The sequence below is a fragment of the Diachasmimorpha longicaudata genome, chromosome 9 (genome assembly GCF_034640455.1).
Source record: "Diachasmimorpha longicaudata isolate KC_UGA_2023 chromosome 9, iyDiaLong2, whole genome shotgun sequence".
In the NCBI taxonomy this organism is placed as follows: domain Eukaryota; kingdom Metazoa; phylum Arthropoda; class Insecta; order Hymenoptera; family Braconidae; genus Diachasmimorpha; species Diachasmimorpha longicaudata.
The window spans coordinates 3,583,666-3,595,619 of NC_087233.1; the positions used below are offsets into that span (position 1 = coordinate 3,583,666).

Sequence of the window (11,954 nt, forward strand, 5' to 3'; positions counted from 1 at the left end):
GATCAGTAAATTGAGAAAAAATGTCAAATGTACTAAAAAAAATGAGAAAATAAAGGAAATGAACAAAAGCAAAAATTATTCTTAATTCTTGTTTTATTTACTTTCCCCTCCGCTGCGATCTTCTGCTACAATCGCTCATTTCTGCGAATTATTGGCCTTTATGCGAAGCAAAAATCGATAAATACTTTTTTCTGTCAATTACACATTTTTTTATCAGAAAAATTGAAAATAAAATTAATCTACTCCAGCGGGATTTGAACGCTTGGCGCCTAAATTGCTCAATGGCGGGCGACGCGCGCATGGGAGAATACTGTGTACAGCGCCGCGCCCGGCGTTCCGGGGTACTTGTCTCCTGTTTTTATGTCGGCAACATCTCAACATCCAACTCAATGTAAATAATTTAATGGCGTTCGATTTGATGTGACGTCGGTTCCATGCACCTTCCGTTCGTTGACTCTGCCGAGTCAGCTGTGTTGACGTTGAGTTGATAAACGAAAGGGGGAGAAAAGTGTCAGAGCGTCGCAAGAACATTCCTGTGTTTTTAAAAAATACCCTGATATCCTAAATTAATTAATAATACTAAATAATACTGAGTTAATCTCGAGTGAGCAAAATGTGAGGCGAGACGTGCACAAAAGTGAAGTGACGATGGATAGCAACAGGAATTGATGGGCGAGAGACAGGAATCAATTGCCATGTGAGAAACATATTTACAGTGTCTTGATTTTCAGTAGTAAATTTTGAGTACACACAGACGGTTATTCATTTATTAACGTGGAATTGATTTTTTACAATGTAGGTTCTACATGATGATGAGGATTAACTTCAAGACGATCCTGATTGTATTGATTGTCGCAGTTTTGAGCTCAATATTGACATCATGGAATGGCTGTGGGACGGGTTATTTTTTGAGAAATGGCCATTTTCAACACAGGGTATGGATTACTAGAATTTAAGAATTTTTTTAGTGTTGTAACTCCACAATTTCTTCTCGATTGATTTCTTTCGATGAAAACAATTATAACAGCCTTTCTGAATTAGTGTTTTTTAATTTATAAATTAACACCATTTGGACTGTTTTATTGTTTAAAAAGACACATGAAAGAAACGTCTGTGCTCTACACTGATGGAAAACACGATTTTTATCGAGATATTTTTTTCTTCAAATAAGTATTAATTACTAGAATTAATTTATATGATCTCTGAAAGCTACTCCCAAAGACAAAAAACCGTCACCCAACGAAAGAACCCTGTGTTCCTTCTTCGAAAAAATTATGAGAAGAATTTGTGCTGAAGTCACCCCCTCCCCCAACATGATCTTAACAATAAAAATATTCTTCAAGAAGGATCGTCTTGCGAATGTGGAACCAGACTATCAAGAAATTGACTGCAATATCAACGGCGGATACTTAATAAGTTGTCGACGTGAAGGAGTTGAAGTCTACATTCCCTTCTCCTTCATTCACAAGTACTTTGAGGTAACAATAAATCAACATCATGAAATAAATATCAATAATTCGATCACCACCAACGACTCGCTATTAAAAATATTTTTATTCAGGTTTATGGCAAACTGGTGACATACGATGGTCTCGAGAGATTCGACTGGCTCCACAGTTACTCGAAAATAGTCAGTCCCAAGGGTAAATACGATTCCCGAGGTGTTTTCATGACATTTGAAAATTATAACGTCGAAGTACGTGACAGAGTTAAATGTGTCACTGGCCTGGACGGTGTGCCAATGTCAACTCAGTGGGAGAGTCAGGGCTACTATTATCCAACACAAATCGCCCAATTTGGTCTGTCCCATTACAGCAAAAATCTGACGGAGCCAGAGCCTCACAAAAAAATCATTGAAGATGGTGAGAGAAATAAACAAAATTGGATTGTACCACAGGGATCTGTCATGTCACGTCCCTACGACATTAAAACAAACAGTTACGTATTGAAATATGCCTCCCCTGAGACCAGCACGTCCAGTGGAATTTTCCTCAATTTAGATCATGTCCTCTCGTTTGTACTGAAATTGGATCTCAGTATAAAGGACAATGGCAGCATCACCGTTGTCATGCAGCATCGAGATAGAAAGGACTCTTACTATTTACATTACGTGACCACGAGTATCGTCCTCGATTCAATCAACAATCATATTTATTACGGAATTGGAAGTACAAATAATCAATGGAGAAGACTCACGAGGGATTTGGTGGTTGATTTGCAGAAGGGTTTGACCTTCAATGAGAAAGGAAAGTATAAAAAACTCTCCAGATCTAAATTAAAAGTTCTGAGGATCATCCTGAATGGCTCCGGAAAAATTGACAATGTCACACTGTCAACGAGTGAACATATGGAGCAGTTTTACGACTCTGCCAAGTGGTTTGTCAATAATCAGAATGTGACGTCTGGTGGTTGGGCCAATCCAGTCAGGAGAAAAGTTGCCAGTGGTATGGGAACACTGGAGCCCGGTTGGTACTCAGCAATGGGACAGGGACATGGAATTTCGGTTCTGTCGAGGGCTTATTATCACTCGCAGGATGATAAGTATCTTCAGGCTGCTGTCAGGGCACTCAGGCCCTTTCGGGTGGCTTCTAATAAAGGAGGTGTTGCTGCCAGTTTTTTTGATAAATTTGTCTGGTACGAGGAGTATCCAACGAGCCCTTCTTCGTTTATTCTGAATGGTTTTATCTACTCACTCATTGGATTGTACGATTTGAAGTCAATCGCTACTGGTAAGGATGCTGAGGAGGCTGCTGAACTGTTTGACAAAGGCATGATGTCACTTAAAAATATGCTGACACTCTATGACACTGGGTATGGAACTACTTATGATCTACGACATTTTACCTTGAAAACAGCACCTAATCTCGCCAGGTGGGATTATCATTCTACTCATATTAATCAGCTGCTTTTGCTCAGTACCATTGACAGTGATCAGTTGTTTGGGGTCACTGCAGAGAGATGGATTGGGTATATGAATGGAAAAAGAGCTGCTCATAATTAATATTTTTTGTGTGGGTGCACTGGGTGTTGGTAATTCAGGAGCGAAGGGGAACGGTTTAAGTCGGAAAAGTTGAGAGTCAATCGTAATTTAAATGACAGTTTCACCTATTCTGGATGATGATTCATTTTATTTTATTAATTTAGCTCGAGAATTTGGGCAGAATCAAATGATCAAGTCGACTGAGCTCTTGTGCTCTTCAAGTTTAATGGAATTATTGTCGATTTGAAGCACTTGTCGACGAAAAACGTTTTGTAACTAAAAAATTGATTGGTGGGGAATTTTTATAAAATTTCTTTTACTGTGGACAATCGATATAGTGATATTTTTAGGTAGGGGCAATTCTAGGGGGAATCACAGGGATAAAATAAGAATAAACAAATTGTTTGACTAAAGCGAGGAGATTCCTTTCGAGACATGAACGATAACCGATTAAATTTTGATATTTATCAGCGGAGTCTGCGTTCATGGAATCATCGTCAGACGAAAAAATGTCTGAGTCAGCTAGAGGTCGCTCATTAGTGGGTAGTTTTTTATAAAAGGCCCAACTGTCCTTGTTAATGTAGGGAAGTTGATTTAATAAATCCCTAAACTTTGTGTAGACTTTCGATCACGTGAAATCGAGCTTAAAAATTCAATTCTTCTATAGAAACTCCCCAATTCAATAAAATATGCGTTATAAGAGTGAATAAGTCGACTTATCTGTTTTTTTGAATCACTTTTTGTCGGGCTATGTCGACACAGCTCTTTGAAAATTCATTCAGTGCAAAATCACGACTCAACTCGCCTTATTTAGTCCAAAAAAAGTCACTGTACTTGTTGCAAGACTCACATTGTTTATGCAACAAATACATTATGTGTTCAACAGTCTATTAACATGAAAGAAATTAATTTCTAAAAAAATCGACTGAAACCGTTTCCCCGCTGAATTAATTCCGAATGGATTATAGGTTTTTTTCTACAATTATTATCGTATTTACATTCCATGTCGACTAATAATTGCATCGGTTATCCTCATGTGATTTAATTTGTTCAGTTTGTCCTGAAAAAACAACTGGAAATATCATAAAAATTTAGGCAGCTAAGTTTGAACAATCAGAACATCTCCATTCGGAAGTAAATCATTCAAAATGTTACTTAGTCCTACCTCCAAACATTCAGATTAATAATTGTGTCAATTTCAATGATAAATGAGACTCCCATTGATAGGAGTAAATTTTTTGTAAGGCATTGTGATCATGTGCCACTATTTATTCGTCACATCTCGGGGAAAAACAGTCTATCCTATTTTGTGCAGCAACACTGGCAATTGTAGATAATAGAATTAATTAATGAATGAGTGGGAAGCGAGGGTTAATTCATAATAATGTACAGGGTAGAAGCGTAGCTCGTACCAGTGTCTTCAATCCACCTCTGCATACATAAATATTCTTTATTTAAAATATTTTATGGAAGAGAATTGTTTTAATACATTTACATATCGAACGCATAAATCGAGTTGAACATTCCATTAGTTTTTGTACAAAAAAAAAATCACATTTATCGGTTACTTAATGTGAAAATAACCATTTTAAACTCCAGTGACTTCGACAATTCATCATTTAGAGTGACAAAGAGGATCTCAGGAGCGTTAGAAAATTCAATTAAATTTAAATTGACTTTTGTCTACAACAATAGAGATAATACCTCCCTTTTATGACGTACGACAATACTGTGAACAAAAATAATGAAAAAAAAATTCAATACAAAATTCATATCACTCTTTGTAAAGACTTTGCTGTGCAAGGTTCATCTGCTTATTAGAATTGATAATGTCGGTGCTTTATGGTAAAATAATATTTCGTATTGATTTTCGTATTTTTGTGAGACGAAAAAAAAAATTGTGACATGGAAAAATTCATAAATAAATATGTCGCCATTTTTCTGTTCGTCAATTAGAGTATATCTACTTTTTTACTATACATATACATATGAAGTCCTGTAGAAGACGAGCTGAATCTTCACTAGACAGTTGAAAGCTCAAAAGTAACGTAATTAGTACGATATTGCGAGATCAACATTTTTTGTTAATTTTTCATTTTCAATGGAAAAATCAGTTTCATTTACAGGTTGTAAATGCTTGGTATCGGCGCCTTGTATAATACAATATGCTTTTGGAAAACCAAGCTTTGTGATTAAAATGCCAATTAGAATATAACTTATGAATTCATACTTAATAATCATGTAATTCGACATTTATTTTCACTCGTAATTTAGAATGATAAATGAAAATATGTAATTTAACGTAGTTTGATAACAGTATGTGAGGTATGAATCATACGATAAGTGTGTTGATATGAAAATTACAATCAAGTGTTATTAGTTTTCTAGGAAAATGAGACGAGAAAATATACGAAAAAAAAGTGATTGAAATTTATCCACTGAATGTGATGAGAATTTATTTAAAATCAACAATACTCTATTGACTATCTTTCCAGTCTGACTGTCTTGATACATGGCCTACCATATCTGTTGTGAGCCTCGTCGAGAAATGCATTCTCCATCTGTCTCACTATCTCGTTGAAGAATAAATTTGACAGTTGAGAATGCAGCACTGATTTAAATTCAAATGACAGGGAAAAATCAATGACACATGTGTTGACATTATTTTTCAATCCTGGACTGAATATCCAGAGAGTATTCAAGTGATTGAATAATTTACCATCTGTACATACAGCCTTGACAAAGTAGGGTTTGTGCATTGTAACGTGTGATGTGTAACTCTCGTTGAGGGGTGGAAATCCAATTGATAGACTAGCATTGACAGCATCATCACCACGCCATAATATGTCTGATTTTTTACAAAATGGCACGAATTTTTTGTAATTCTCGATATCAGCTACGACTGTGTAAATTTGCTCCATTGAAAACCTAGAAACAATAATATTATTTTCTTTTCTTTTCGATAATTTTTTTCTCGTCAAAAATATTGTCGATATGTTGATGAACATTACCCTCGTCACGATGGGGTGACGATACCAATGAATTAACAAATGATTTGTCAATGAGAGAATTGATATTACAAGAGCAATTCAACATATCTGAAGACCTGTTTAAAACCTAAATATTACATGTAATTTTTTTTTTATTACTAGACAAATGTTTTGTAAGTTAAATAGTCACTTTTTGAGGTTAGAATCATATTTTTCTTTTTTTTTACTTGAAAAAGGTTCTTCTTGACCAAAATGTTTTGTAATGTTTTCAATTTTTTTTTTTTCATTAATTTAAAGTACAAAATTACTCTGGTCCAGTCGGTAATATTTCCAAAATGGAAGATCAGACTTCTTTTGTTTATTCACTGGTACATACTGTTCACTGGTCCTGTTACCCTCGGTTAATTAATTATTAAATAATTTATAAACGACATGTCATTGTGAGCATAAGAATTTTTACCCGATTAATTTTCGACCCTCATATTCTCTCGTTCTGTTACGTTTCTCTTGTGGAGTCGTAAACAGTCGCCTCCACTGTTCCCACAGACATCCCCATTTTTGTAAAATATATTTTTCTCTTGAATAAACACTCCTGTAATACAGCATCATGAACAATTGTTTAAAAAACACTTCATAATGTCTGAGAAGTGGCAAAAAAATGTTCTCGCCATTACTGTATCCTGCGCATGTGCAGTCATGCGTGTTTTTTATTCAGTTGTGTACCGGCAACTGGTAGAATAAACTCTTGGGAGAAAACGACTGTAATTTGTAGACAAAAAAAGCCGATTGTCGAGTGAATTTGTGAGATTTTTTAAACATAAATTTTAAGGTGAAATATTAATTTCCTTTTGCAATCTCGGAGTGCCGGGAAAATAGCGTTTTTTTTTCATAGAAATGCTCCCCATTTGGCATTGTATATAGCCATTACATAACCAAGTTGCTCAGCTGAGGGGGAATTCAAAGAAATTGATACCGCATTGAGAAGGAAAAAAAGTGAAAGGTGTATTTTTTGTTCTTGTTATTACTCTCAAGATGGCAAATCTGAGACCAGCTTGGAGGCATTGTTTAAAACAAGTAAGTGACAATTAAAATTGATCGTTGAACTTGACAATTTGTCATTGAGAATCGTCACTGACAGGTGCCTCCGGTAAATTGCACAAAATCATGTAATAAAAATTTGCAGGTGAGGTGTTTTCACCTCTCGTCGGCTCAAAATGCTGAGGCCAGACTCAAGACCTTCTCAATATATCGGTGGAATCCTGATAAACCTGATGAGAAACCGTACATGCAGGATTACAGTGTTGATCTCACTACCTGTGGTCCAATGGTTCTGGATGCTCTGATTAAAATTAAGAATGAAATTGATCCGTCTCTGACATTCAGAAGATCGTGCAGAGAGGGCATTTGTGGGTCTTGTGCCATGAACATTGGGGGAACCAATACGTTGGCTTGCATCAGCAAAATCGACAGCGATGTCAAGAACACGAGCAAAATTTATCCTCTACCGCATATGTACATCGTTAAGGATCTTGTTCCTGATATGAACAACTTCTACAATCAGTACAAAAGCATTCAGCCATGGCTTCAACGTAGTGATGGAAAGAAAGTTGGGACACAACAGTATCTGCAGAGTGTTGATGATCGGAAAAAATTGGTTTGTTGTTGGTTTATTCTTAAGTTATTTTTCATCTACATTTTTGCTGCTGAAGGGAAGGATTATAAGCGTTCACAACGAAATTTTGGATATTTTGAAACTCAAAAACTCCAAAAATACAATTTTTCAAAGTTTTTTCAACGTTTTTCTTGAATTGTCCGGTCAAAAATGAATGAGATCAAATCTTTTTTCTTGCAAATGTAAGTTTGATGGTGCCGTATTGGTTGGCGTAAACAAAAATGTGATTCACTAATACCTTTTTTCAGAGAATTGGTTCCACCATAACTGAAAAAATGTTTAAAATGCTGTGAAAAATTGTCTGAATGTCCTCTTAGTCAAGTTCCAAGATGGCAGTGACAGTATTGAGGGTCGCCTTTCTGAAGGCTCACGTGATTATATTGACTCCTCTAATCGCCTATGATATGATTTTTTAATTATGGTAAATCCCTAATTCCGAAATGTAGTGGATTATCATTAAAATTTTAAAAATACGTCGGCTGTAATTAAAAATATCAATTTAGTCACGTGACTTTTCTGAAAGATTCTCCTCATCGTTGTTCGTATTTTTGAAACAATTTCTTTAAATCTTTTTTTAAATTAAGAAAAACAAAACAAAATAATTATTATTAATCTCAAAATTTCACCCTAAAAAATACTAAAATCATTCCCATTATTTCTATTTTTGTGACGAGAGTAAAATCCACTCGATGTAATCCAATTCATCCTCAAAAAAATTTTAAATAAATCAATATAATATAATTTAGGTAATAATCAGTGTAATTTATTCTAGGATGGTCTCTACGAGTGCATTCTGTGCGCTTGCTGCAGTACCTCGTGCCCCAGCTACTGGTGGAATGGAGATAAATATCTTGGACCAGCTGTGCTCATGCAGGTGATTCAACATAATTAAATCACAATTTATTTAAAGTTAAAAAACCAGACCACTGTCTTATGAAAAAATCAATCTTTTCGTTGTAGTCAAAGATTGAAATCTGAATTTCTGATCAATATACGTAAAAAAAATTGTGGAATTGTTTGACACTTCGTAAAAGATAATCCACGGTTTGACAAACAAGTTCTATTATTTGCTTATGAGGAAATATTTTTAAAAATATCAATCATCTCAAAAATTTAATTTAGTTAATACTGACTATGAATGATTTTGTTAGAATTTTACTCAGCAATTAGTTGAAGTATTGAACAACAGAAAATTTTCAAAAGCAGTTTATGTGGTCGGTAAACCGACCTGAGGGCAGAGTTGCCTTAAGTTATGAGAAATGCAAATTTTCGATAGTTTCACGTATTCACTCGGATTTTATTTACTCTCCCAGGCATACAGGTGGATCATTGACTCTCGGGACACTCAGACTAAGGAGCGATTGGACAAATTACGTGATCCATTCTCAGTGTATCGATGCCACACTATTATGAATTGCACTAGAACATGCCCGAAAGGCCTCAATCCTGGTAAAGCAATAGCAGAGATTAAGAAATTACTTGGCAACGTCATTCAGAAGGACAAACCGGGTCTCAATACCACAGCGCTGCACAACTGAGTCGCAACGTAATAAAGTTATGTAGACGATCTACAATTTTTGACGGAATTTTCACTTTCTCAGTGATATGAGTAACAATAATTTAATAATAATGTAAAGAGCATTGAACGGAGGCTAGTTGGGGTGAATATTTCGTAGTTTTTCATCCACTTTGTCTTCAAGTAAAATTACATAATTATTGAAATTATTTTTTTTATTTCACTTGTGGCCCTGCGCCGTCAACGTAGAATAATGTAATATTTATTGATCAGTGGATGAATAAAATCTGATTTATCTCGATTACAGGGTATTTTCTTTGATAGTTGAGTTTATCCAGTCGACAAAACTGTAAACCCTCGTGAATACATCGGGACTCCCTAGGGCGCATGGAAGACCATAAGATACAATCCCTATTTGGTAGCCCTTTGACACCAGAGGCCCACCAGAATCTCCCTAGAATTAATTTCGTGGATATAAACGATCAATTAATTCCTCAGTTGACTCAGAATTCTTTTCCCCAAATATTTATTACACAAAAAAAAGTGTTTTTCGATTAATTCCACTGATCATGCATTAAATTGATTAAATAAGTTACTTTAATCAATTCAATTAATTAATTAATAGGAAATTGATCGAAATTCTCTCGAGTAAATAAACATTTAGTGAAAAAAATTCTCCCTAGAATTAATTTCGTACATACAATCGATCAATTGATCCCTCAATTGATACACAATTTTTATTTCCAAATATTTATTAATGAAAATGTTTTTTTCTGATTAATGCTATTAATTAGTAATTAAAGTCGTCAAATAGGTTAATTGAATCAATTCAAGTTATTAATGAATTATCAATTAAGGGCAATTAATCGAAATTCAGTCCAGTAAACGAACTTTTGGTGAAAAAAAATCTCAGATCAAGATATTTTTTTTATTTGTTGGATGACTTACGTGACAGGCGCCCTCGCCGCGTTTGGTCAATGTACAAATCTGAGAGCTCGTTAGGAGCCAATGTCTCAACTTACATTTCAACTGTGATATGACCTTAACTTGGAGCCATTGAAGCTTATCGGGAACACGTCCGTTGAGCTTCGAAACAGTGCGAGAGACTATTAAACTAGATTGAAAGGAGAGCACTCCATTCACGCAGCATTATTTATTTAATATTTACCACAGTTGTGCCCCAGCCCGTCAGTGTGGCAGGAGTGTCAATTTCATTAAAATTCTTCTTTGGTAATTTAACGGCTTGAACATTCACATTGAACTCAATATCTTGCGTAACTTGAAGTACAGCAATGTCGTTATGAATGAGGATAGGAGTGAATTTTTCATGCCATTTTAAAAATCCACATTGATAATATTGGGTTCCATTTGACAGTGAATTGGTGCCAACGAGTACTCTTATAGCCGAAGGAGATTGCCTGGACACAAACGATTGCATATTTTTTTCTGTTCCTTATAAATTCATGTAGATTAATCCAATTTATATTAGTTTATTTTTTATTCTGAATTGAGAGCGTTGTCATCGTCATTTTTTCGATTTGTTAACTTTCATTGAAAATACTTAGACATGTAAAGCCGTTTAATTAAAAATCACGTTGTTAAAGGTTGCTTGTATGTGTGTGGGCGCAACTATGTGGATAATTTGCCGGTCAATTAGTGCCTCCATTAGGGAAATATTGAGATTAAATTCAGACTCATTCGTTGAGCGGTTCCGGAGCTATAACGATTTCCCTAAAATCATTTTTCGTTGTGATGACGCCTATACAACTGAGTTGAGAGAAAATCATTTCACCTGCCGTCATTAAGATTTATTCTCATTATTCCATTTTTTCCTTAAAATTTCTTGCGTGCGCCATAACTCAAAAAATAATGGAGGTAAAAATTTGAAATTTTGTAGGTTTTTACGTCTCACGATAAAAAAGTTTGGTCTTGAAGATGAACGAAATCGACTCATTAGTTTCTGAAATATTCCACTTTATATGTAAAATTTTGTTCTTCATTATGACGAAAACTACCGGTTCGATTTCTTTTTTTAATGTTCGTCTTAATATTGCCTATGTAAATCAAACACGAAACCTTCCTCAATTTAAAGTTCACAAATATCCTCATTTTTCTATTTTTCAATTAAAATTTACTTTTTAATATTTTAATACGGCTGAACATCGGGGCGAACATTTGAACCAACGGAAAATAGTTCAATTTGTCAAACACTAGGCCAATATTTTTAGTATTTTATTTATATGTTATTTACTTCGAATCCATTCGGAAGCATTCCCTAATCTAATTTATAAGCAATAAAAATTATATTGTCCTAATAAAATTAACTAAACTATGTCTTACCCTCGAAGACAGTGAGCTGCAGTGAGAATCCATCGTTTATTAATTATACTCCCACCGCAAAAATGACGATTATTTTTCTGCAGAGACACTTGATAAGGATATTTCCCCGCAGGAGCGTCCCTGCCCCCCACTATTCGCTCAATCGTCGCTCCTATGACATAATCCAAGTAACTTAACATTCAATTAATTCAATAATTAATTATTTATTTTATAATACCAGAGCTGAGCGCCACAACTGCAGCGATGGCCACAAAAATCCTCCAAATATCCATTTTAAACCCCAACAACGCACGATCCGCTCCTCTTTGATTCCCCAGGAGTTTATATAAAACTGGACTGTTCCTTGATTATCATTAGATTGTTTATCGGACTGATTTATCGATAACAATGCGTTCTGATTATTTTTATCTCATGCTCCACTGCGCATCATCAACACGAATATCTTTCTTTCTCAAT

The 11,954-nt window shown here is 34.9% G+C and overlaps 4 protein-coding genes across 5 annotated transcripts; 2 read left to right on the forward strand and 2 right to left on the reverse strand.

Annotated features, from left to right (window-relative positions):
* Positions 1 to 441: 441 nt before the first annotated feature.
* Positions 442 to 6,575, forward strand: LOC135166248 (D-glucuronyl C5-epimerase B). Of its 2 annotated transcripts, none has more exons than XM_064128334.1 (4): positions 442 to 697; positions 800 to 935; positions 1,347 to 1,478; positions 1,562 to 6,575. In XM_064128334.1, exons 1-4 carry the CDS (start codon positions 669 to 671, stop codon positions 2,999 to 3,001), a joined length of 1,737 nt encoding a protein of 578 aa, XP_063984404.1. In that variant the 5' UTR covers positions 442 to 668; the 3' UTR covers positions 3,002 to 6,575. The 2 variants fall into 2 exon arrangements, with proteins under 2 accessions (XP_063984404.1, XP_063984403.1); XM_064128333.1 differs by having other exon boundaries at positions 443 to 697; positions 1,344 to 1,478.
* On the reverse strand, positions 5,405 to 6,579 carry LOC135166251 (coenzyme Q-binding protein COQ10 homolog B, mitochondrial). Its single transcript, XM_064128338.1, has 2 exons — positions 6,431 to 6,579; positions 5,405 to 5,908 (listed from the first exon to the last, which is right to left on the reverse strand). The coding sequence occupies exons 1-2, from the start codon at positions 6,577 to 6,579 to the stop codon at positions 5,464 to 5,466; spliced, it is 594 nt and encodes a 197-aa protein (XP_063984408.1). The 3' UTR covers positions 5,405 to 5,463.
* Positions 6,580 to 6,902: 323 nt separating this feature from the next.
* LOC135166249 (uncharacterized) lies at positions 6,903 to 9,459 on the forward strand. The gene is made up of 4 exons (XM_064128336.1): positions 6,903 to 7,044; positions 7,154 to 7,624; positions 8,415 to 8,516; positions 8,956 to 9,459. The coding sequence occupies exons 1-4, from the start codon at positions 7,003 to 7,005 to the stop codon at positions 9,178 to 9,180; spliced, it is 840 nt and encodes a 279-aa protein (XP_063984406.1). The 5' UTR covers positions 6,903 to 7,002; the 3' UTR covers positions 9,181 to 9,459.
* On the reverse strand, positions 9,356 to 11,873 carry LOC135166250 (chymotrypsin-2-like). The gene is made up of 5 exons (XM_064128337.1): positions 11,716 to 11,873; positions 11,499 to 11,649; positions 10,327 to 10,576; positions 10,107 to 10,244; positions 9,356 to 9,612 (listed from the first exon to the last, which is right to left on the reverse strand). Exons 1-5 carry the CDS (start codon positions 11,768 to 11,770, stop codon positions 9,460 to 9,462), a joined length of 747 nt encoding a protein of 248 aa, XP_063984407.1. The 5' UTR covers positions 11,771 to 11,873; the 3' UTR covers positions 9,356 to 9,459.
* Positions 11,874 to 11,954: the final 81 nt, after the last annotated feature.

What these genes read in the sequence shown, in the direction of transcription:
- LOC135166248 (XM_064128333.1), top strand. Translation starts at nt 669, where the DNA reads ATGGGCGAGAGACAGGAATCAATTGCCAT. An exon ending in AGACAGGAATCAATTGCCAT is followed by an intron (nt 698 to 799) that starts GTGAGAAACATA and finishes TTTACAATGTAG; the next exon opens with GTTCTACATGATGATGAGGA. An exon ending in ATGGCCATTTTCAACACAGG is followed by an intron (nt 936 to 1,343) that starts GTATGGATTACT and finishes ATATTCTTCAAG; the next exon opens with AAGGATCGTCTTGCGAATGT.
- LOC135166251 (XM_064128338.1), bottom strand. Translation starts at nt 6,579, where the DNA reads ATGATGCTGTATTACAGGAGTGTTTATTCAAGAGAAAAATATATTTTA. An exon ending in GAGGGTCGAAAATTAATCGG is followed by an intron (nt 5,909 to 6,430) that starts GTAAAAATTCTT and finishes TATTGTTTCTAG; the next exon opens with GTTTTCAATGGAGCAAATTT.
- LOC135166249 (XM_064128336.1), top strand. Translation starts at nt 7,003, where the DNA reads ATGGCAAATCTGAGACCAGCTTGGAGGCATTGTTTAAAACAA. An exon ending in GGAGGCATTGTTTAAAACAA is followed by an intron (nt 7,045 to 7,153) that starts GTAAGTGACAAT and finishes AAAAATTTGCAG; the next exon opens with GTGAGGTGTTTTCACCTCTC. An exon ending in TTGATGATCGGAAAAAATTG is followed by an intron (nt 7,625 to 8,414) that starts GTTTGTTGTTGG and finishes AATTTATTCTAG; the next exon opens with GATGGTCTCTACGAGTGCAT.
- LOC135166250 (XM_064128337.1), bottom strand. Translation starts at nt 11,770, where the DNA reads ATGGATATTTGGAGGATTTTTGTGGCCATCGCTGCAGTTGTGGCGCTC. An exon ending in AGTTGTGGCGCTCAGCTCTG is followed by an intron (nt 11,650 to 11,715) that starts GTATTATAAAAT and finishes ATTATGTCATAG; the next exon opens with GAGCGACGATTGAGCGAATA. An exon ending in CGGGCTGGGGCACAACTGTG is followed by an intron (nt 10,245 to 10,326) that starts GTAAATATTAAA and finishes ACTGTTTCGAAG; the next exon opens with CTCAACGGACGTGTTCCCGA.